The 24,721-nt window shown below is 49.7% G+C and overlaps 1 protein-coding gene across 4 annotated transcripts in view; it reads right to left on the reverse strand.

Annotated features, from left to right (window-relative positions):
* LOC105471798 (fibulin 7) overlaps positions 1–20,863 on the reverse strand; it is a 109,458-nt gene extending 88,595 nt beyond the window's left edge. Inside the window, exons 1-2 of one of the 4 annotated variants that reach the window (XM_071077096.1) lie at positions 20,459–20,861; positions 452–611 (exon numbers count right to left, since the gene is read on the reverse strand). In XM_071077096.1, the coding sequence (XP_070933197.1) occupies positions 452–611; positions 20,459–20,533 (235 nt within the window). In that variant the 5' untranslated portion in view covers positions 20,534–20,861. Of the gene's footprint in view, positions 1–451; positions 612–20,458 lie in introns of all 4 variants that reach the window. The other 3 variants (XM_071077095.1, XM_071077094.1, XM_011724535.3) reach the window with 3 other exon arrangements.
* Between the last annotated feature and the right edge of the window lie 3,858 nt (positions 20,864–24,721).

The following is a 24,721-nucleotide window of genomic DNA, read 5'->3' on the forward strand; positions in this document are numbered from 1 at the left end:
CCAGGGTTAAAAATGGGCCACAGATTGGCCAGGCGCAGTGGCTGTAATCCCAGCACTTTGGGAGGCTGAGGCAGGCGGATCACGAGGTCAAGAGATCAAGACCATTCTGGCTAACACAGTGAAACCCTGTCTCTACTAAAAATACAAAAAAATTAGCCGGGCATGGTGGCGGGCGCCTGTAGTCCCAGCTACTCAGGAGGCTGAGGCAAGAGAATGGCGTGAACCCGGGAGGCGGAGCTTGCAGTGAGCGGAGATTGTGCCGCTGCACTCCAGCCTGGGCGACAGAGCAAGACTCCGTCTCAGAAAAAAACAAAGTGGGGGCCACAGATGGAAGATGAAAGGTGAGGGGGGAAGGGTGAGGCGTGGCGCAGGGGCCTGCGGCTGGCAGCATCTCCAGCCGAGCGCTTGAGTGCTGCCCTGCCACCCCAGCAGTGCTGACGTGGACACCCACCTGGAGGGGCATCTGGGGCCACCCTGCTCACGGAGTTCTGCAGCGCGGCCAGCCGGCTCTTCATGTGGCGGATGCCCTCGGCGAAGCGTGTCTCCTGGCCTTTCAGCAGCTGCTGCAGCTGGCGGATGGCCGAGAGGAGCTGCTGTTTGCTGAGACAGTTCTGCGGAGAGAAGACATCACCACCACCACCCATTGAGACTGACTCAGTCTCACATGCTCGTCTGAGCTTCCGAAATCACCAAAGCCACAGGGTCCAAACCGCGTTTGAGGCTCACTAAAGGCAACGTGAAAGTGACCTGCCGCTGGACAGCCCCAAGCACATGTATGGTAGCCCCAGTTCACCCCTTGACAAAAACAAAATGCAGGCAGGACGGATGACTAAATGACCGGGTGGATGAACAGTTATTTGAACCCGAAGAGCCTTATAATCACTACTCTGCCACTCTGAGAGACTCTAATTCTTCACTCTAAGTTAATGCTCTGAAACCCCTGGGCCTTGGCAAACATTTTCTTTCTGTCACTCTTAGACATTTCTAAAAGCAAAGGGCCAATAATACATGTAAAACAGGCAAAACAGGAATGCCCAGTGGTTCCTATTCTTTAAAGACATATAACAGGGAAAATAGGAAAAACAACTGGCTAAAGTTAGAGAGACATTCAATAAAAGTCAATGTGGAGTTCTGATGATTTTTGTAAGTCATAGAAAGGCAGAAAATGGAGGATCATGCTTATCATGATAAAGGCTACCTAACTTAAAGAAGCACCCAGTATCATACGTTCTGTTTGCTTGTTTAGTTCTGAAGGCTAAACTTCCAAGATCAATGCGTCGGCAGTGTTAGTTTCTAGTGAGGTCTTCTTCTGGATGGCAGATGGCCACTCTCCTGAGGTGCCAGCATTCTACTTAATGCTAAAATTCTCAAGGTTTCCTGGCTGGGTGCAGTGGCTCATGCCTGTAATCCCAGCACTTTGGGTGGTCAAGGTGGGTGGATTGCTTGAGGCCAGAGGTTCGAGACCTACCTGTGCAATATAGTGAGACCTCATCTTTACAAAAAATTTAAAAATTCAGCCACGTGCGGTGATTCACGCCTGTAATCCTAGCACTTTGGGAGGCTGAGCCGAGCGGATCATGTGAGGTCAGAAGTTCGAAACCAGCCTGGCCAACATGGTGAAACTCAGACTCAAGTAAAAATATTTTAAAAATTAGCCGGGCATGGTGGCAGGTGTCTGTAATCCCAGGTACTTGGGAGGCTGAGGCAGCAGAATCTCTTGAACCTGGGAGGCAGAGGTTGCAGTGAGCCGAGATTGCAACATTACACTCCAGCCTGGGCAACAGAGCAAGACTCTGTCTCAAAATAATACATAAAATAAAATAATTAAAAACAAAAAAACTAGCCAAGCCCGGTGGTATAGGCCTGTAGTGCCAGCTACTTGGAAGGCTGAGGTGGGAGGATTGCCTGAGCCTGGGAGGGAGGTTGCAGTGAGCTGTAATCACATCACTGCACTCCAGCCTGGATAACAGTGAGACCCTATCTCGAAAACAACAACAAAACCAAACTAAATATTTCCAATCTCAATTGCCTTTAAAAACCAGGACAGGTTGGGTGCAGTGGCTCACACCTGTAATCCTGGCACTTTGGGATCACTTACATCCAGGAGTTTAAGACCACCCTGGGCAACAGACTAAGAGCCTGTCTCTACAAAAAATAAAAAATTAATTGGGCATGGTGGTGCATGCCTGTAGGCGGGAAGATCACTTGAGCCTGGGAGGTTGAGGCTGCGGTGAGTCATGATTGCCCCACTGCACTCAGCTTTGGTGACAGAGTGAGACCCTGCCTCAAAAAAAAGTAATTGCCTAATTAAGAAAAAGAGCCAGAACATGAAAAGTAGTAAAGGAGGGGTGAATCAAGTGGGGAGAGATGGGACCTCGGCCTTGTGGAGCAAGGAGGTCTCTACTGAGGCCATTCACATTCACTGGGGGCTGTGTGTTATAACAGCACAGCCTGGACTCTGCTGCCTGTAAAGGAGACAGGAGACACATCAAGACAATGATGATGGTTATCTTTAGGGATAGGCTTATGGATTATGTTTTATTTAATTTGTTTTGTTTGTTTGTTTGTTTTTGAGATGGAGTCTCGCTCTGTCACCAGGCTGGAGGGCAGTGGCACAATCTCAACTCACTACAACCTCCACCTCCGGGGTTCAAGCGATTCTCATGCCTCAGCTTCCCTAGTAGCTGAGATTACAGGTGCCCGCCGCCATGCCCCGCTAATTTTTGTATTTTTAGTGGAGATGGGGTTTCGCCATGTTGTCTAGGCTGGTCTCAAACTCCTGACCTCAGGTGATATGCCTGCCTCAGCCTCCCAAAGTGCTAGGATTACAGGCATGAGCCATCACGCCCAGCCTTAATTTTATTTTTTATACTTAATTTTTTTTCTACTGAGTATTGGTTTTATAATTTTAAAAAAAGGAGCCGGGCGCGGTGGCTCAAGCCTGTAATCCCAGCACTTTGGGAGGCTGAGACGGGCGGATCACGAGGTCAGGAAATCGAGACCATCCTGGCTAACACGGTGAAACCCTGTCTCTACTAAAAAATACAAAAAACTAGCCAGGCGAGGTGGTGGGCACCTGTAGTCCCAGCTACTCGGGGGGCTGAGGCAGGAGAATGGTGTAAACTCGGGAGGCGGAGCTTGCAGTGAGCTGAGATCCGGCCACTGCACTCCAGCCTGGGCAACAGAGCAAGACTCCATCTCAAAAAAAAAAAGAAAAAAGAAAAGAAAAACTGTCTAAAAGACAGTGGGGCAGTAAAGCGGCAGGGAGGCGTGTGGCCCCCACAGCCAAGGTGGCTTGCAGCGAAGCACCACAACCACAACCACCACCACCATCTTGATGGGAACGGAGCCACTGCCGCTCTCCCAGGGAGGCTGCCAGGCCTCTGCACCGTGGAGATTTCACCAGATGACTCACTGGCCAGACTGAATGGATGCTTTTGACAAAGTTGAATCCCCAGTTGCCCCTGGAACTCGTTAATCCCGGGGGCTCCTGGGCCCCCACCATACCCAGGGCCTGAGGAGGCACAGCCCCAAACGCAATTGCTCGGAAGAGAAGTTTGGTTTGTTTTCCTTCCTCTCCCCCATTGTGGTCCCGCCCACGGAGGTCCTGGGGCACTCGGGAGCAACCTCCTGCAATCCCATACCTGCCCAGCACGGTGCAGCCCTCCCACCCAAACCTGATTTCCCACACCCACGTCCCCTTCCTTAAAAAGGGGGGGCTCTGCTTTTATAGATGACTTCATGGCTTACATGTCAATTACATTTGTGTACAGTCTACAAAGAGCTTCTTCGCTGTAGCAAAGAATAGTTCAGCTACTGGCTGGCAGAAACCCTGCGGAGAAATGGGGCTTGTCTCCATTTCATAGAGAAAGATATGGAGGCTGAAAGGCAAACACCTTGCCCCAAATCATGGGGCTTAGTAGCAGTAGAGCCAGGCGGGGAACTCTGACTCCCACTTAGCCCCGCCAGCCACCCCAGTGGACTGCCTCCTTTGTTCTCACAGGCTCCTGTGTGGTGAATGATCTTAATGATGAATTTGCACTAGGGATGGATAGGACTGAGACCAAATGCCCTACAGTAGATTTCTAACTCCTGGGCAAAGTTCGGGTTGGGCGCCTGGGCAGTGGGGGCAGGAAGCGTGAAGGGAAGGCGGAGGAGACGCCCTTGCCCACATCCAGCCGGGATGAGCTGACCAGGCCCTGACAGCTGAAAGAGGGCTCTCGGAGCCGCAACTGCCCCGGGTACATGGAGGGCTCAGTTTTGAAGCTGGGAGAAATCTGTGCCAAAGGCTGTGCTGGGAAGGGCAAGCATACTGCCAGGAACCTGGGGTGATGGCCTGGGGCTCCAGGAAGTAAAGGAAGCAGGGGAGTGTGTGTGGAGGGACAGGGGCTTGTTTTCCACTGGGCCGCTGGGCAGCCAAGTATTTCTAACCCCAATGCTGCTGGCTCCAGGCACAACTGCCCTCTGCTTCCAGTGACACTTCCTGCTCCGTGGGCAACAGGCGCCAGCTGCTTTCTCCCCGGTGCTCACTGGAGGTGAGATGTGCCCAGCTTGCCAGCTGCCACTGAAAAACCTTAAACATCTTCAAGACCAAGCAAACCAAGGCCGCATCTCCATCCCAGGCGGGGAGGGAGACCGAAAGGCTGCAGGCTGACTTGCCGAGGGAATGTCAGGAGGTTCTGGCCCATCCCAGCCTCTCTGGAGTGAGGCTAATGAAACAGAGTGTGGTACAAGGAAGCTCTTTGCTGCTCTCGGCAAGCCAGCATGCCGGGGTTGGGGCCAGGGAGCCCGAGAAGCAGAGAGTATCCGTGCCTTTGACATGAGGTTTGAGGGTCTGAGCTGCAGCTGCTCCTAACAGGAAAGATCCTGGATGCCATGCTCATCTGTCACCTGATTCGGCACAGGCACAGGCACAGGCATCACCGAGCTCCTTTGCAAAGCTAGATGATGAAGCTGGAATCCTTACATACCAAGACAAGCACCCATGAGAGACCCGCATATGGGGACAAATGAGGTCACGTGAGGGGCCTGAGACCCCAGTGCCTCATTTTTCCAAGCTGAGAAAGCGGTATCATTTTGCTTGATCATAAAAAGAAAGCATAATATCTGCAAAACAATTCAAAATGCAGAAAAATGCATTCAAACAAAGAACAAGTCCCACAACCAGAGACAACCGCTGTTAACTTTTTGTTAGGTTTCAAGTCTCGGGTCAGACACAGGTGCTCCCTTGCACAGACGTCATCATGCAGCCCCACAGGATGCAGGTTCTGTCAGCTCTTTCCCCTCCACACTGGCTGTGGCATCATTTTCACGTTAACGAGCAGAGCAACCCGTCTGTCTCTGCGTCTCAGTTCTACTTCTGTTCCTCAGTGAACTCTCTTTTCAGTCTGGGCAGGGGCCTCCTTGTCCACAGCCACAGTTGTCTGCCATTCCCCTCCCAAACCCACCACCCTCCCCTGCTCTGAGCCATGCATGGGAGCAGGCCATTTCCTTCCATGCACACGTGGTCTTTGCCAAGGACAGGCCAAGGGTGCCGTGAGGGGCTGTGGGACGGACAGGAAGCCGGCCGGACGCTCAGGGGCTGTCCACCTGCTGTCCAGTGAAGGCCTGGATTTTGGGCGGGGCTTTCCCATCTCAGGGTTCCAGGTTCCAACTGTGAAAAGCAGCCCCAGGCTCTGCACAGCCCTCCAGAACTCACCTCCCGCTCACCAAGATGGGATTGGGTGAAGGTCAGATCTAGACAGGGTGGCAAGGGGAGGTCCCTGCACCCCAGGAAGGACAGAGCATGTTCCAGAGGCCATCCCCTTGAAGCTGAGGAAGCTGCCATGTCTGGCTCCTCACTTTCCCAGGCCTCTTCCCGGGCTTTTGAGGGGCCCCTGTTTTAAATCTTTTTCTTAGAGCAATCCCCTCAAATGGTGTAAATTTTCATCCCTTCAAAACCGGTCATGGCCCAGCTTATGCCACCGACAATAAATAATGACAAATAGTTTCCATTTCTATGCGTTAATAACTTCTTGGAAATGGAACCAAGAGGAGACATTCAGTGAATGTCCAAAGATGGACATTCTCTTCCATCTTTGAAAAGGAGAAAAATATCAAGGTTTACCGTTTCCGTTATGAAACCCTTTAAAGGGGTGAGTACTTCATCTAACTTGAGACCAATGGCAATGTTTGCAGAGAACCAGTTAGAGAAGGAACAACAGATGTCACCCCATCCAGGTTTTTCCAAGCTGGAGTAGAGGCAGCACGGATGGTTCTGGAAGACGCAGGCCAGTGCTGAGAGCTGGGCGAGGGGAGGAGCTGGTTTTAAGGCTCTTGGGAGCAAGAAGGCCCATGGAACGCTCCATCCACCCCTGCCCTTCTGTAGGAATTCTTGTCCATCTCCCTTCCAGCCCCTTCTCTCACAACGTTTACTCCGGCAGGTCCATGGAAGATTCCTGAGATCCCGAGACTTCCTTCCTCTGACAACCAACCAGCACTTCCAGGACTGCTGGGCCTCCAGAGACATTTCATACCCCCAGACCCCACCTCCTGGTCCAGGGGTGGACACAGCCAAAAATGGGTGTGTGTCCCCCGGCTTACCCAGTTCCCTGCCAGCAGGCCTGACCCCTCCCATCCCACCCAGACCCCCACGCTGTTTGGGTTCACCCGGAACCTGCTCTGAAGGCACCAGAGGGCACGGAGAAGCTTTAGGGGTGTGTATGGGAACATGGGGACTGGTCCTTGGGGCTTCTGTTCTCCTGTAACCTGGCTCTATGGTCTTCCTCACAGTGGCAGTCTTGGTACTGTGACACCTTTTGAGAGCCTCTTTGGTGACAATAGAGCTCCGAGACCTCCAATGGCCACGGATGACCCCTAGACTTGGAGGGGCCGTCTCCCATGCTGGTTTCTCCCAAGCCACAGCTATGCGTCATGTCAGCATTTTGCTAATGGGAACACAGATGTTTTGATGCCTTAGGTCTCTGAAAGGACCGAGCAACTTGCCAAATGTGTGCCTGCTGGCCAAGGCTCGGAGCCTTCCGCGTCTGAGTCATGTCGAATTCGTGAATGTGCTTTCTCCAGAACTTATTTTTATTTTTCAACCGAGCCAGAGGCGGGTTATAAATCCTCGACTACTTTTCGTGCCAGAGACCTCTGCTCAGCACCCACATATACGAGGAAAGAAAGTGGGCGCTTCTGAGGGAAGTGAGAGAATTTCACTTGGGGAGTTGCCCAAGGCCTTTGGATTAGTCAGAACTCTTTACAGAAACAGAAGCAATACGAAAGAGATATATATTATACACACACACACACACACACACACACGTATACATATGTAATATTGTAATATATAACATACTTATTAATATATGGAAAGAGAAAGAGAGATTTTAAGGGATTGTCACGCAGTTGTGGGGGCTGGCAAGTCCAATTTTAAGGAATTTTAAGGAACCGTCACACAGTTGTGGGGGCTGGCAAGTCCAACCTCCGCAGGGCAGGAGCAGGCTGGAGACCCAGGGCCAGTTGCAGGTGATGCTACAGCTCAAGGTCAAAGGCAGAAGGCAGTGTGGAGGCAGAACTCCCTCCTGGGGGGACCTCAGTCTTTTGCATGAGGGCCACCCACATTAGGAGGCGAATCTGCTTTTCTCAAAGGCTGCTGATTGAAATGCTAGTCGTATCTAAACAATCGCTTCCCAGCAACATCTGGACTGGTGTTTGAGCAAATACCTGAAAACCATGTCTTAACTAAATTGACACATAAAATTAACCACCCCAGCCCTCCAGCTGGAGCCTCCCTTTGGGGCTCTGTACCCCAGGTTGCTCAGGGTACTTTGAGTTTGAACCCTGCTGGCTGCCTGTAATTCTACATTTACGCTCCATGCCCCATTCCAGTCTGGTTTTTAAAACAGCCACGGGAGCGATGACAACAACAGCGGGTGCCAAGAGCCGGCACTGTGACCACACTTCACACAGGAACCCGTGATAGCCCAGGACGTGGCACCATTACAACACCCACTTGACAGGGGCGGAAGCCGCGTAAGTCTCTGACCCACGGTGGCCTATCCAGGATTTAAAACCCAGCGTGCCTTCTCCAGCCCCTGTTGTGACAAGATGGCTGGACTCACCTTAGAGAGGGGTGCACAGAGAACCTTCGTGAGTCCTGCCTCGTTCATCCTCTCACTTCACAGCACCCCCTCGAAAGCCTTGGTGCCCACCTTTGGTCACCCTCCCAGTCACCGCTCCCCTGGCCCCTTGGCATTCTTGAGGACAGAAAACAAATTGTAGACAACTTGGAATTGTTGACACTGAGAATAGGATCTGAGTGTACACTAGATGCTTGTCTGAATGAGGAAATGAGTGAATGAGTGAATGAGGAGTGAAGGAATGGCATAAGTATGAGCCACAGACAATCTCTTGCTCATCTCACCACCCAAACCCATTTTCCCCATTTCACCTGCTTGCTACCCAGCTAACCTTTGTCCAGATGCCGCCTGCACCTGTGGACTGGGTTGTGCCTTTCACAGCCTCAGTATTATCTTCAGCAAGTCTCTGAGGCCCCCTGTGCCCAAGCCAAGCGAGGAGCTTGGGGTCCACACACATGGCGTCCAGAAGCTGCAATCCCCTCCTAGGCACGCAAGCCTGGTACATGAGCCTTCTCCTCACATCTCACAACCTGATAGCCTCCTACCAGCAAAAATGGCGGCACATTTTGTCTGTTTCCTTTTGGGATTTAACACAATATGAATATAGAAGGGAGATAAAGTTTAGCAGATAAGAAGGAATCAAAGAAGGCAGCAATGAAAAACTAATACATTCTGTCAGCTGCATGGTGAGGAGCTTCCCTTTATTCTCAGGGGCGAGGAGACTAGTTGTGGGGTGTAGGCAGGCGCGTGATGCGGTCCCGCCTCTGACCTCTGTCTTTGCGAAATACAGATTTTACGAAGGCAAGTGAGGATGCAGGGAGGGGAGGTGGGACAGGACCGCTGTGGTACAGGAGAGGATAATTACTGTTGCACCATTGCCAGCCCACTCAGAAACCCTTGGGATTTTCCCCTAGAGAGAGTAGGAAAATCGGAAAACACACCCTACTTTTTATTTAGCCTTCACCACCATCCAGGTTAGTTACTTCAAGAATAAAGACTCCAAGGCCCAGGACCCTGACAATGTGCCCAGGCACACCACTGTCATTTGATCCTTCCCTTCCCGTTTGCCCACGCTGCCAGCGGGATCCAGGCCCTCTCACCACGAACCTCCCCGAGCTATATCCACCTCGGGGCCTTAGCACTGGCTGGGTCCTCTGCCCAGGGAATCTGCCCCCAGGTCCTCTAGAGTTGAGTCCCCTAGAGTTGAATCCTCTAGAGTTGTCTTTCCATTTCAACTTAGAAGTCCTCTCCTTAGATAGCCCCTGCCTGCTTGATTAACCTGGAGTAGCCTCGTGGCCACCCTCCAATGCAGCACCCTGCTTAGGCAATTGCTGGTCCTCTGATACTTTTCCAATTTGTCTGGTTTTTCTCTTCCTGCTTGGTGAGCTAAGTGGCAGTGGGGACTGTGCCAGCTGCATCTTTCTGTCTCCTGTCACATATTGAGCATTTGTGATGGACCTGGTCTTTGAATATGATTCATTTTCTTCAACTATGAGCCCATGAGATGGGAATGTCTATTATCTCCACTGTTCAGAGGAAGAAACTGATTCACAAGGGGCAGGAACTTGCCCCACATCAGTCAACCAGGAAGGATCTGAGCCAAGACCGAGCCAGGCCTGGGAATCTTCACCACCTGCTACGCTGCCTCAGGCCCTGCTGTCTCCCAGAACAGCATCTTTCCTGTGCTAGCCTCTCAGGACATAGTTGTGGGATGAGCACATTATCTTACTAGTTAGATTCTTTTGGTCATGAAATCAGAGAAAAGGCCTAAATTGCAGGAGCCCTGAAGTGATACTGACCCATTCAGGTGATACTAACATGTTTGTATGTTTCTATACTGCAGTCTGATTCTTCTTCTCTGGACGCATTTTTTTTTCTTCTAGTACTGCAGAGACCCCTCTCTTGGAGCTCAGTGGTCCTCTCTCGGTGTTCAAATCAGCCCAGGATTCATCTGATGCTCTCAGCTCCCCGAGGGCGGGTAAGGCTTTCTGGGCAATGCAACCAGTTGCTGGTCTTGCTCTCTGACCCCAGCCCCTCCTTCAGAGATGGGATAAGCATGGGGAAGGGCTGCTTCAGGGCTCACAGCACCCTCCCCTTCCATCTAAGGTCCAGAGGCAACTGATCTCCAGCAGGGGGGGAATTGTCTCAGACAGTGGCCAACCAGATGGCAAAAGCAGCGCCAAGGGTGGCTGGGGACTTTCCAGTTCCCTCCCAGTCACCACCAACATCCCCCATGCCTCTGGTCTTTGATGCGAAAAACTGTCATGTCTCAATCTTAGTACTTAGGAACCCAGCCCCATGCTGAGTTCCTTGGGTCTCACTTCCCATCGAGGCTGCCTCCTTTGAGAGATTCTGGTGCCCAGAGAGGAACACGTTTTCCTACGTACAGGAGGGGAGATGGTTACTTCCTTGAGATACACATTTTACTTACTTGAGTTACAAATTGTACTTGAGACTTGTACAAATGGATGGGTTTGGGTCCAGTCAAATTATGGGTGCTTATTTTTTCTTTAACGAAAATGTGTGTCATGTCCTTATTTTAGGTTTCAGGCAGTTAGTGAAGAGCATGGGAAGTCCTGACAGGGAGTTTGAAAGGATAAAGAAAGTTCAACCCACCCCGGGAGTCTTCCCTGGAGCCCCAGGTCTGCACAAACCTTTTCCCCTATGGATCAGGGGAGAGTGGCCAGCACAGTTAGGCCTTTGTCAACAGCTGTGCCCAAACAATGGACACTACTCCTGGCACAGCTGGCTGAGAGGCAGGTCTGAGCCAGCATATGGAGGGAGGGCTGGTACCCAAAAGGAAGGCAAGCAGCTTCAAAGGCATCTGGCTTGACCTACCTGGAATCAAGTCTAGTGCCAAATAGGATTCCCCAGGGTGAGCAGACCTGGGAGGACATCTGTTCCTGATTGAAAGACTCCAGGCTAGCCCAAGAAACCACTGAACTGGCTGGCCATGTTTGCTTTCCCAGTGGGCCATGGTGTGGCCCGGGCCCTTTACACTCACTGCCCAATGCCCCCAGGGCCAGAAATGACCCCAAGGGAGCAAGGGGGCTTCCATTCTCCTCTGCAATCAGGGCTGCCCTTGACAGGACATAGATCACATTCTTGAATGTGCCGGGGAGAAGTGGAGGCTGCTAGAGAAAGCAGAAGATGCCAGGGGATCTTCTTACTCCCCATCACCACCATGCCCTGATTCCACCCATTTGTCTAAACACAGGCGCCTGTGGGAGTAAGTCTCTGGGTCACTATGATGGAGGATTTGCAAAAACCACCCCAGATCTTCCTCCCTGTGCCAACACCATATGCAAGAAGACTCTGCTGTCTTCTCTCGATTTCAAAAGTTGTACTTGAAATCGAAAAGGAAGTCTGTTTTCCCACCTTTCATATCTGGGCTGGACTTGTCGCTTGCTTTGGCCAACAGGATGCAGTGGAAGTCATGCTCCAGTTCCAAGGCCGGATCTCAAGAAGTCTGCGAGCTTCTGCTCAGTCTTGGTGCTCTACGACCACCATCACCACCACCACAACCACCATGAGAAAAGCCCCAGCTAGCCTCCTGGAGGATGAGAGGCCTCATGGAGCAGAGCCTGCATGCACCAGATGAGCTGCCCTAGACCAACCAGCCCCAGCTAGCTTGGCAGCTGACCACAGACAAACGAGCAAGGCCAGTCCAGATGAGCTGAGTCTGGCCCTGACTAGCACAGCAGACCAGCTGAGCTCAACTCAAATCGCTCCCCTGGCCTGCCAACTTCAGATCCAGAGCTGCTCTCTTAAAATCAAAGCAGGATCACTGTCTGTTTTGTTCCCAGTGCCTGGGCCATTGTAGGCACCAAATATCTGTTTTATGAAATACCTCATTTTAGACAGAGGTATTTATTTCAGATCAATAGATCTGAATGATTCACAAGCCCCTGCTGTTACAGCTCATCTTCATGTATTAGTATTAAAATCTCTGTTTCAGGGTTAGTGAACACTCCTGGTGCTAGGACGAGGGCAGATACTCCTGTCAATCATGGTGTCCTTTCATGCCAAGCTCTAGAGTGACCGATGAGCCATCTCAACCTGGACTCTAGGCAGTCCCAGGCAATCGATCCGAATCGGCAGCTAAATTGACACTGATGGGGCGACTTCCCAGGCCACCCTAGGCCGGGAAGGAGCAAGCTTTTGTTTTCGTTTTTCCACCCTTCAGTTCATTTTTTTTTCTCAGACCAAGAAATAAGTCTTAAGTCCTGTTCCAGCGCGAGGTCTTGGTTTTCTCTGGGAAGTCAGCGGGGAGGAGAGCTGGCGGGCAGTGAGTCGGAGACAGCGCGGGTCAGCTTTCCTCCTCTCACTTCCTCCTCTGGCCTTGCTCCCAACTGTAGGATTCAGCCGCCACTTTCTTGGCCACAGAAGACCCCCCCTACCTACAACCTGGGATCATGATGCTACTGTTGGCTGCTTTAAAGTTTCCATGTACAAAAACTGTGATATCTACTGTAGGCAAGTGATTTGACAAGCCCAGCAATAATGAGTTAAAAATCATTTTCCTAAGGATGTGTTCAAAAAAATAAGGGAGTAAGCCAAAGAAAGAGGAAGACATGTGATCTCAAAAATGTAGACTCCAGCTAAGGATAGCAGAGAGACTCTCTCCCAAAGCCCCTGTGAAGCCGCAGGGCCACGAGCCCAGGGAGGGCAGCAGCAAGGCGGGAGCCGAATGCAGAGAGGCCTGGGGAGTCTGGGCTCCAGGGACAAGAAGCCCTGGCAGAACACTGACTGGGAAAGAGATCCTGGAAACAATTGTGCTTGTGTAGACGGCAGACTGAGGCAAAAGGGAATAAACTCTAGGAAAATTAAAAAGTTACACAAGAAAGGAAATTAATCATAGGGAACTATTTGGCTCTATAGTGGATTATGGAACAAAGCACTCATCTGTCATTAAAGGAAATCAATTGTGTAGAAATGTGGAGTGGTCCCTAGGGTATTTAGAAGTAGGTGCCTCAAGAGAGAGGTGCTATGGACCAATTTCTTGAAAGATACAAATTACCAAAACTCACCCCAGGGAAGAAAAATTGCTAACCTAAATTGCTCTGTATCTAAGAAATTGAATTCATAGTTAAAACTTTCCAGAAGCCTCCAGGCCCACATGGTTTCATTGGTAAATTCTACTAGACATTGGTGCCAGAATAACTGGCACCAATTCTACACCATGTCTTCCAGAAGACAGAAAATCCACCTTATTAACAGACTAAAGAAAAACCACAGGACCATATCAAGTGAAGTAGAAAAAAAAAGCACGTGAAAAAATTCAATGTCCATTCATAATAAGTATTGTATCAAACTAGGACAAGAAGGAAACCTTAGCCAGACAAGTGATACCTACAAAAAACCTACAGCCAGAACCATACTTAATGTTGAAAAAACGCATCCTTTCTTCCTAAGTTCTAGAACAAGGCAAGAATGTTCGCTCTCCTGTTAAAAATTGTATTTGAAATTTTAGTCCATGTAAAAAGGCTAAATACATAAATAAATGACACATACATTAAAAAGGAAGAAATAAAACTGCTCCAATAACATAGATGACATGATTGTCCATGTAAAAAACCCCAGGAAATGTATTTTTTTAAAATTCCCTATAAATAATGATTGAGTTCCACAAGGTCACAAGATACAAGGTCAACGCAGAAAAGCCCATTGGATTTCTCCATACTGGGGATATCCACTTGGAAATGAATTTTTTAAAAAACTATTTAAAATAGCTTCAAAAATGAAATAATTAGGTATAAGTCTAACACAGCATGTTTGTGTTGAAAACTAAAAAAATATGTACTGATGAAAGAAATCAAAGAATATCTAAATAAGTAGAAAGATATATTGTGTTCACAGATTGGAAGACTAAATACATTTAAGATGCCATTTCTCCTCTAATTGATCTATAGATTTAATGCAATTCCAATAAAAATTCCAGTAGTAGTTGTTGTTGTTTTTGAGACAGAGTTTCGCTCTTGTTGCCCAGGCTGGAGTGCCATGGCGCAATCTCAGCTCATGGCTCACTGCAACCTCTGCCTCCCAGGTTCAAGCAATTCTCCTGCCTCAGCCCCCGAGTAGCTGGGACTACAGGCATGTGCCACCACACCTTGTTAATTATGTATTTTTGGTAGAGACGGGGTTTTACCATGTTTGCCAGACTGGTCTCGAACTCCTGACCTCAGGTGGTCTGCCACCTTCCCTTCCCAAAGCGCTGGGATTACAGGCGTGAGCCACTGTGCCCGGCCCAGTAGAATTTCTTATAGATATAGACAACTGACTCTGAAATTGTAATGGAAAGGCAAAGAAACTAGAATAGCCAAAGGAATTTTGAAAAGGGATAATAAAGTTGGAGGACTCACTTTACTCAATTTTAAAATTTACTACAGTAATCCAGATAAGTGTGTTATTGGCAGAAATTGCCCCATACATGTATGATGAACTGATTTTTGACAGTTGCTAAGGGCAAGTTTGCGAATCAGTAGTCTTTCAACAACAAATGGTGTTGGAACAATTGGATATCCACACGAAAAAGTGGCCCTCAACATGAATCTCACGCCTTATTTTTAAAAAGTAACCCGGCCGGGTGCGGTGGCTCAAGCCTGTAATCCCAGCACTTTGGGAGGCCGAGATGGGCGGATCACGAGATCAGGAGATCGAGACCATCCTGGCTAACACGGTGAAACCCGGTCTCTACTAAAAAATACAAAAAACTAGCCGGGCGAGGTGGCGGGCGCCTGTAGTCCCAGCTACTCCCGAGGCTGAGGCAGGAGAATGGCGGGAACCCGGGAGGCGGAGCTTGCAGTGAGCTGAGATCCGGCCACTGCACTCCAGCCTGGGCGACAGAGCGAGACTCCATCTCAGAAAAGAAAAAAGAAAGAAAAAAGTAACTCAACACGGATTATAATAAAAATGCAAAACTGTAAAAATTTTAGAAGCAAATTTTCATGACCTGAGGTTAGGCCAAGAGTGCTTAGACTTGACACCCAAAACACAATCCATTAAAATAAAAAATTGATAAACTAAACTTCATTAAAATTTAAAAATTTGCTCTGCAAAAGGCACTGTTAAGACAAGCTACAAACTGAGAGAAAATATTTATAACTCACATATCCAAAAAAGCCTTGTATTTAGAATACATAAAGAGTGCTCAAAATTTATTTAAAACAGTCAGGGTTCGCCTGTAATCCCAAATACTCCAGAGGCTGAGGCAGGAGGGTCACTTGAGCTATGCTGCTGGCCTGGGCAACATAGCAAGACCTTGTCTCAAAAAATAAAAAGAAAGAAAAAGAAACAAACAATCCTTTTTTTAAATGGGCAGAAGGCTTGAAACAGACGTTTTGCCCAATAGACTATTTGGCAAATAAGCACATGAAGAGATGTTCAACATCATTAGTCATTAGAGCAATGGAAATTAAAACCACAATGAGGTACTATTACATAGTTACTAGAATGACTTGGAGAAAAACAAATCAATCTGAGAACTCTAAGTGCTGGTAAGGATGCAGTGTAGTGAGGTCTTTCATAAATGTAAAGTGATAAAACTAATACGGAATGTAGTTGGGCAGTTTCTTACGAAGTTAAACACGCATTTACCATATGACCCAGCAATCCCCCTCCCAGGTATTTACTCGTAAGAAATGAAAATACATTCACATGAAAAGCATATGTGAATGCTTATACCAGCTGTATTCACAATTGCCCAAAACTGGAATGACAGCACGGGTGGGTGTTGTTCAGTGGGTGACCTGATAAACAAACAAGAGTACACTCATACCACAAAGCCCCACTCAGCAATAAAAAGGAGCCTGGCCAGGCGCAGTGGCTCACGCCTGTAATCCCAGCAGTTGGGGAAGCCGAGGCGGGTGGATCACCTGAGGTCAGGAGTTTGAGACTAGCCTGACCAACACGGTGAAACCCTGTCTCTAGTAAAAAAAAAATACAAAAATTAGCCGGGCGTGGTGGCGAGCACCTGTAATCTCAGCTACTTGGGAGGCTAAGGCAGGGGAATCACTTGAACCCAGTAGGCGGAAGTGGCAGTGAGCCAAGATCACGCCACTGCACTCCAGCCTGGGTGACAGAGCAAGACTCCGTCTCAGAAAAACAAAACTAAAACAAAAAACAAAAAAAATGAAAAACGAAAACAAAAACTAAAACTAAAAGGAGCCTATGGCTTGGGTGATTCTTAGATGCATTATACGAAGCTAACCCTTTTCTCATTTAGAAAAAAAAAAAGTGCCCCTTACTGCCAGTGCTCATTTAATTTTACAGAAACATGCTCTTTGAGGCTGAAGCAAATCTGAATGGTTTTCAATGTGAACATTAAATATAAAAACTGTTCTTGTAGTTATTTCTAAGTAGGACTAACATCAGCATTGTCTGAATCATCAGAATCATCTATTTTGGAAAAATCGGATGCATCAATTGAATCTTTGGCCAACAACTGTTCCAAAGCAATGTTAATATCACGCGTAGGAGTGCTATGTTTTCTAGGATTTGACATTTTCAGCGATCAAGAATTACTACATTTTGTAAATGGAAATACCACTACTAAGAACAGAATTCTATAAATAGAATGATGTCTGTTTTTTCCAAAGTTGATATACTAGAGCAATGTGAAAATAATAAAAGCGAGATATTTTGTGACAAAGTTATCTCGGGGTAAATGCTAGAGCCACAAGCACTGCCCAACGCATATTCTCAGGGCAAATGAGATTAAAGAAACTAAACTCAAAAGGCCATGTACTCTTTTCCATTTATATGACATTGTGGAGGCCGGGTGCGGTGACTCACACCTATAATCCCAGCACTTTACAAGGCTGAGATGGGAGGATTGCTTGAGCCCAGGAGTTCGAGACCAGCCTAGGTAAGATAGCAAAACCCTGTCTCTAAAACAAAATAAAATAAAAAAATTGTATGACATGATGGAGAAGGCAAACTTGTAATGATAAAGAATAGATAAGGGCTGCCAGGGCTGGGGTGGGTAGAGGGTGCAACTTCAAAGAGCAGCATGATGTAGTTTTGGGGGCGGTAGAACTATTCTGTATCCTGATTGTGGTGGTGGTTGCCATACATAGAATATAGTTCCATGGTTAAAATCATGAAATTATACATGAACAACATTTATTTTTACTTAATTATAAAAAGCAATGTATCAAATGGGAGGAGGCAACTAAAAGAATGAACGTCTCATGGTGGAATTTGGAGACCTGTGACATCTGATCACAGGGAGAGGATCGGGGAGGGAAGCCTGCGGAAACACCATAGCAGCTCCCCACACAGACGAGGAGGTGGCTGGCAGCCTGCACCCCTTGCCTGCCCGGAGCTACTGTGGGCTGAAGGTGAGGTGAGATGATGGTTGGATATTTGTTCTGGTCTCCCCAACGAGGTGTTTCTCTTCCAGTGGGAAGGCCACAGGGTGGGCACAGTGTCCAGAAAAGGGCTCCCATTCTCTGCACACCCCACACTTCTCCACCTCCCTTCCTTCCCCATGACCACCTGCTCTTCATCAGCCAGTGACAAAACCCTGCAAAGTGACTTGGGACAGATGTGCTGACAAGAGGGACACAGTGCATAGCCACAGAGGAGAGCGGGAGAGAGATGAGACTCCATCCCCACAGGAGCGCTTCTCTGGACCCTGCAGCACACAGCACCCCGCAGCACACAGCCTCCCCTCCCCTGTAACACACACACAGTCACACAGACATAATCACGGGCACCGACACACAAAGACATGTGCATACCCAATCACACACACAGTACAGATAGGCACACACACATACACTTACCATCACACATACAGTCACTCACACAGACACATGCACACACAACCACAGGTACCAACGCAAAAAGGTGTGTGCACACAACTACACACACAGACACATACATCCACTGATACACACACACACACGCTCATCATATTACCCTTGAGCTGTCTCCTAATACACAAAGCAAGCACATTTGCCAGTAAACAGGAACCCCAAACAGGGTTGTGGCCTGCCCCCATGAGGAGCACCGCAGCCTCCATCTAGAGCTCCTTGGAGCTGCTGTGTCAATGGGCCTCGGTCGAGGAAGCCTATCCTCAGTGCCTCCCACCTGACTCCTCCCATCTCCTCCATGGCAAGATATGATCCTGTGGGCACAGTTCATTCTCCAAACTTGCTGAGTCTCCACCAGCCAACGGCTCTTACTGGTGGGTTCAGGAGTCCCAGGGCTCACGCTACTTTTAGGCCAGGTGTTTCCCTGTCCCTGGAGCCCTATAGTGGGAATGCAGACCATAAACTTGAAACCTATCAAAAGATGTCATTACAAATGACGATCGGTACTATGCCAGAGCCCTTCAGGGGGCCCAGACAGAAAATCCAGGGGCAGAGAAGACTTGTTTAGAGTAGAGAGAGATCTGGAAGGTCTCTGCAGAGGATTGCTTATTTGAGCAGAGACCCAGAGCATGGAAGGACTCAGGTAATGCTTGTTCCAGCATGCACCAGGCCCTGGGGCCTCCTTTGTAATTCACCCTTTAAGCTTGCCCAGACAGGGGTGAGGGTGGAGAAGGGGAGACCCCTCGCCACATAGGACTGTGGGAAAGAGAGTCTCACTAGAATTTTTAAATGAACATCTGTGGGCAATCTCTTTTGTTCCCTTTCCCCTCACAAAGCACCTAAGACAGGTGTTTTGCAGCTAAAGACAGTAAGGTTTAGAGGATAAGAAACCTGAGAAAGCCTGGATGTAGCAGGACAGGGATTGGACCCAGAAACTCCAGGTACAGAGTCCGAGTGAGCTCACTTTGCCTGTGCAGCAGGTGCAAACATGTGACAAGTGCTTCGGTCTCACCTGGTTTCTGGGTAACCTCGGGAGACAGGTGTTTGCCTCATTCCCTAAGCAGCAAAGGTCACATAAATGGCAGGGCCTAGTTCTCAAGCATCTCATCACACATCCTGTCCACGCTGCCTCCTTGGAGCCTAGGCGGGGGAGCCGGCTTAGGGATGTAACCACCTGTGCTTCTGGCGTTGGGCTCAAGGTCTGAGGTGGGGTTTTATTTTGTTCTGTAACCTGCAAACTTGGCAGGAGACCCCATTGCTCTGTTGGGTGAGTCTAGCGTGGCCCCAAACCGGCTCTCTGCTGCCCGGTCACTGAGTATCTCCCTGTGATGCCGCCTCACCACCTTCTGCACTAACATCACCAGTCTTGTCTGAGCCAAATTCTGCTGCCTGGAATCCGTTCCTGCACCCCAGGGGCTTTTAGGTGGCCATGGGCATGCTCGCCTGGCCCGGGAAGTCAGTCTCGGGCCAGGGAGTATGGACAAGTGTCGGCAGGCAAGGAAGAAATCTTGGAGTCCCACAAGAGAGACTGGGTTTATTCTGCTCATTTCTGGTTGTGTGACCTTGAATACGTCCCATCCTCCCTGGGCCTCAGTTTCATTTATCTGCAAAATGGGCATAGCAGTCCCCACCTCACAGGGTTGCTCCAGGAATGAAGTGACTGGAAGATACCCCGCAGGGGGCCTGAGATGCATCAGGCATTCAGGACGTGTGCGCAGGCTCTCCACTACCCACTGCTGTTGGCATTGTGCGGGTAGGGGATTGGCAGTCCATGCCGGGCCCCTCACCCTGGCTGGCCAGGGCTACTCTGCTGGATTCGGGTTCTGGACTCGGCAATTCAAGTTCTCGCCTTAATTTTAAAAATCGGTTGCTAACGGTTAATATAAAAGCGAATCTGGTCAAGTATTAAATAAATAAATCCGGTGGGATTCGAACAAATGCCAATGGCAAGAAGAGAAAAATTAAACAGCAAGCCGCCTGTATATGTGTTTAAGAAAATGTAGTCCCACATCCAAGGCCTTGCTGGCTCAGGAAGGGACTGCTTCAGAAACCTCCCGGGCCACCTCTGCCTCGGAAATGCCACAAACTGCTAAGAAGGTCCTGTGAGTGTTCTAACATTTCGGTTGGAAATTTAAACGTCGGAGTTTGGAGGGCGGGGACATTTTCTAAGCTAATTGGGTGATCCAGAGCTCTCATGGAAACCCAGGAAAGACCAATGTCTCATAAATCCCTGAGAAATCTTCTTCCTCCCGGCGGTTCTCACGCGGAGCCTCTCACCCAATGGACCGACGCTTTCGCACCCTAGCCCGGGTCCTCCCAGGCGCCCGGCCCGCGATGCATCTGAGATGACAGATGGGGGACCCTGCACCTCTCTCTGAAAACTGAACCCCAGCCCAGGCATCGCTCTAACCTCTCAACCCAGGCATCCGAGTGGAAAGTGGCAAGCCCAGGTCCCCCAGCCTTAGTGCTGCCTCCCCTGCGCGCGGGACAGGGGAGAGAGGTGGGAGGGACACTGACCTGGGAAGCCCGCGGCTCGGGGCAGGCGAGGATCAGGAGCAGAAGGAAGAGCGCGCGCGGAGAGCTGGGCACCATCTTGCCAATCGGAATCTTGCTGCTTGGGAGGGGGAAATAACTTTGTCTGCCTCCCCTGCCGAGTTTGTCCCAGCGATGCGGCAGCCGCCCCTGCAGGGTGCGGGGCGCCGCGCGGCCCCGGGGCGGCTGGGGCAGGGAAGGAGGCAGGAGGCCCCCGAGCGCAATGCGTCCCGCGGGGATCGGCGCCGCCCGGCCCTTGCTCAGGTCCAGGTGCGCCGTGCACCGGGCCCTGGAGCAGCGCGCCACGAGCGTCCGCAGCTGCCCGCACGAGACAGTCCGGGCGAGGCGGGGAGGCGCCAGCCCTTTGGCTAAGGCCGAGGGAGGAGGGGCTGCCCGGCCAGGAATGCGCCTGGGAGCGCGCCCAACCCGCGCGGCTCCCCGAGGAGGCCGGGCGCGACGCCGAGGACGAGCGCGGGCATCCTCAGGGCCTGGCAGGGATGGGCGGCCCGTGCCCCGCACATATGCGGGTGACTGGAAGCCCACCCTGGGCAGGTTCGCTCCTGACTGTCCCATTTCCCAACCAGGTAGACTGAGGCTCAGTCACCAGGGACAAGTGGCCGAACAGAAACCCAAACCCAGATCTGTTCTACTTCAGAGCCCACGCGACACCCTCCTCCCGACAGTCCTAGAAGAGGACCAGGAGATGGGCTTCAAAAGCTTGACACGGGGTGGACTGAGTTCTCCATCCAAATAAACTAGTGTCCCTTTAAATAATGCAATGGGGGTGTGAGAACAGGCACGCCCAGTGAGTAGATAGACACGCAGTGATACAGTGAGTGGATCTACAGCCCTTCTGATTCACTGTCCTCCTTGCTCAAGGGAAGGAGAAACTCAGTTTAAATGGGAGGTCAGGTTCTAGAACATGGCATGTCTTGCTAAAGTCGAATCAGGAAGTGCCAGGCCGGCAGAGCAGTCTGAAGTCCCCTGCCATCAGGGCCGTGGTACAACCAGATGCTTCAGACCTGAGCTCCCGGAAGGCATGATTCACATTCTTTCTGGAAGGTTTTCTGAAGGCAATCGCTGCAGATGTCCTGGGACACACAAGTCTGGTCAAGCCCCAGACCCCTTTTTCCTCTTCCCCATTTCACTTCGTTGAGCCCACTCAGAGCTCCAGGAATGGAGAGCCCGGAAGACTGCCACCGCAGAGCAGGAGCTGTTTCCCAGCGGAAAGTTGGAATCCTGGCTTAGTCCCTTCAAACTGCTATAGCAAAACACCATCAACTGAGTGGCTTATAAACAATAGAAGGTATTTCTCACAGTTCTGGAGGCTGGGAGGTCCAAGATCAAGGTGCCAACAGATTAAGTGTTTGGCGAGGGCCGGAGTTCTGGTTCCCGTGTCCTCACAGGGGCAAGGCAGCTCTCTGGGGCCCCTTTTCTGAGGGCACTAATCCTGTTTGTGAGCACTCTGCACTCATGACCTAGTCACCTCCCAAATGTCCCACCTCCTAATACCATCATCTTGGGAATGAGGTTTCCAACATACAAATTTAGGGGAGACACTAACATTCAGAACCTAGCCAGCGCCCCAAAAAGCAGGGGACATGGTTCAGGCTGGCCTCCTGGTCACTGGTTAGGCAGGAAATCCTACAGTACTGCTCCCCCAACTTCCCCATGCAAAGGAGGTGGAACGGGACCCATCTAACTTTTTTTTTCCCCTTGAGACAGAGTCTTGCTCTGTTGCCCAGGCTGGAGTGCAGTGGCCTGATCTCAGCTCACTGCAGCCTTGCCTCCCTGGTTCAAGTGATTCTCCTGCCTCAGCCTCCCAAGTAGCTGGGGCTACAGGCATGCACCACCATGCCTGGCTAATTTTTGTATCTTTAGTAGAGACAGGTTTTCACCATGTTGGCCAGGCTTGTCTTGAACTCCCGACCTCAAATGACCCACCCGCCTCAGCCTCCCAAAGTGCTGGGATTATAGGTGTGAGCCACTGCAGCCGGTAAGGGATCCATGTAATCTTATTTTGCGTTCCTGGTTGAACAACCTGAAGAGAGACATGGTCATACCCCTGCTTCTCCCTGTCCAGGTGGAGAGGATGGGACAGCATGATCTGATCCAGGGCAGCCTGTGGAGATTGTGATTTTCTGCCTCGATCTCTCATGTGTTTGCTGTCTATACCAAAAGCCAGTGCCCTGCTCCCTCTCTGTCTCTCTGTTTTCTGCCCTATACTTGAAAAGTTTCCTCCTGGTCAGTGTGGCTGCATTTATTAATATTTCGTGTCCTGTCCCACCTTGTGTTTACGTGACCTTCTCTGGAAGGCCAGCTCTTCTGGCTCTCAGCCTTGCTCTGGCTGTGCGCTGTGAACCTTCTTTTCTCCTCTCCTGCCCTTTCTATGGAGTCATAAAGCTGGAAGAGATTCTTGATTTCACTGATGAAGAAGCTGAATTGGGGCACGGTTGACTGACTTGCCCGAGGAATGCAAACTCTGGTCTCAAGATCCCCCCTCCTAGAGCGGTGCTGTTTCTAGGACAGACTACCTTTGACTTTATCCCACCTTTCATTTTAGGGCTACTGTGTTACTTATATTAAATATATGATCACAGCATTTCAGGAATTTTATTTACAGAAATAGGGGGGTTTTCTGTTTGTTTTTTCATGTGTTTTGTTTTCTTGGGCTTTTGCTTTTGTTTTTATTTTTCAAATATTTCTAAGTTTCAACAGGATTTTTTTTTCCTATGTAATACTTTCTGTTTGTTAACCTTGCCCTATGGCTGCCTTGCCTCTAGTGTTCTGGCCTCTGGTTCTGAATGAACCTTCTAAGATCTGACTGCCCCAGCAGCATTGTCCTGTCTCTGTCTTTGTCCTCAGCTGCCCTGGATCTGCAGTAATCAAGGCAGAGCCTATCAAGTCCAGAACCTACCAAGGCTATCTGCAAGCAGATAACCCATGAAATTCAGCTGAGTGCTCTACCTTTAAGCCCGCAACCCTCACTTAATACAATGGGCTTATCAGCCTTTTTTTTTTTTTTCTTTTTTTCTTTTGAGAGAGTCTCACTCTATCGCCCAGGCTGGAGTGCAGTGGTGCAATCTCAGCTCACTGTAACCTCTGCTGCCTCACAGGGGCAAGCAATTCTCCTGCCTCAGCCTCTCGAGTAGCTGGAATTACAGGCACCTGCCACCACACCCAGATGATTTCTGTATTTTTAGTAGAGACAGGGTTTCACCATCTTGGTCAGGCTGGTCTTGAACTCCTGACCTCATGATACACCCGCCTCAGCCTCACAAAGTGCTGGGATTTCAGGCGTGAGCCACCATGCCCGGCCCTTATCAGCTATTTAATTCCTTTATTTCCCCTCTATTTAGTTTTCAAGAGAATATTCTTGAGTGTTGGGGGATTGGTTTGGTGGGGGTCAACACGTCTACAGAAAGTATTTTTTAAAAGTCTTTTGGTAAGATCAGTTGCCGTCCCCTGGGATCCATGCTCTGATACATTCATGTTCTCTGTGCAACATGGGCATGCAACACAAAATGGGAAGATTTGTTGTAGAAATCTGTGTTTAAGACCCCAGCAGAGGCCAGGTGAGGTGGTTCATGCCTATAATCACAGCACTTTGGGAGGCCGAGGCAGGTGGATCACTTGAGGTCAGGAGTTCGAGACCAGCCTGGCCAAGATGGTGAAACGCTGTCTCTACTAAAAGTACAAAAATTAGCCGGCTGTGGTAGCAGGCACCTGTAATCCCAGCTACCTGGCAGGCTGAGGCAAGAGAATCACTTGAACATAGGAGGCGGAGGTTGCAGTGAACTAAGATTGTGCCACTGCACTCTGGCCTGGGCAACAGAGTGAGACTCCGTCTCAAAAAAAAAAAAAAAAAAAAAACCAGGAGAAGCAAGATTCAGTCTGAAATCATCCTTCCAGAGCTGTCCTGGGGGCTCCTCTGGGTCCCCCATGGTGTCCCATACCATGTTGCACACCATTTTGGGTTCACGGTCTTATTGATTCAGCTATGGCTGAGTCTTACTGTCAGCTCATTTGCAGCTGTTTCTCTCCCTTTTCATCCTTTACCCCACATTTCTCTGTGGTTCTAAATGTCATCAACCCCCACGAAGCACCTACAGAGGTCCCAGGAACAAAGCCCAGCATGTTAGCGTGACAGGACAATAGGGTAGAAACAGTGTAGGGAGAATGGTCTAGCAGGGGTGCAGTGACTTCATCCAATTCATTCATTACAAAAATATCTATCAAGTGCCAACT

The sequence above is a fragment of the Macaca nemestrina genome, chromosome 13 (genome assembly GCF_043159975.1).
Source record: "Macaca nemestrina isolate mMacNem1 chromosome 13, mMacNem.hap1, whole genome shotgun sequence".
NCBI lineage: Eukaryota > Metazoa > Chordata > Mammalia > Primates > Cercopithecidae > Macaca > Macaca nemestrina.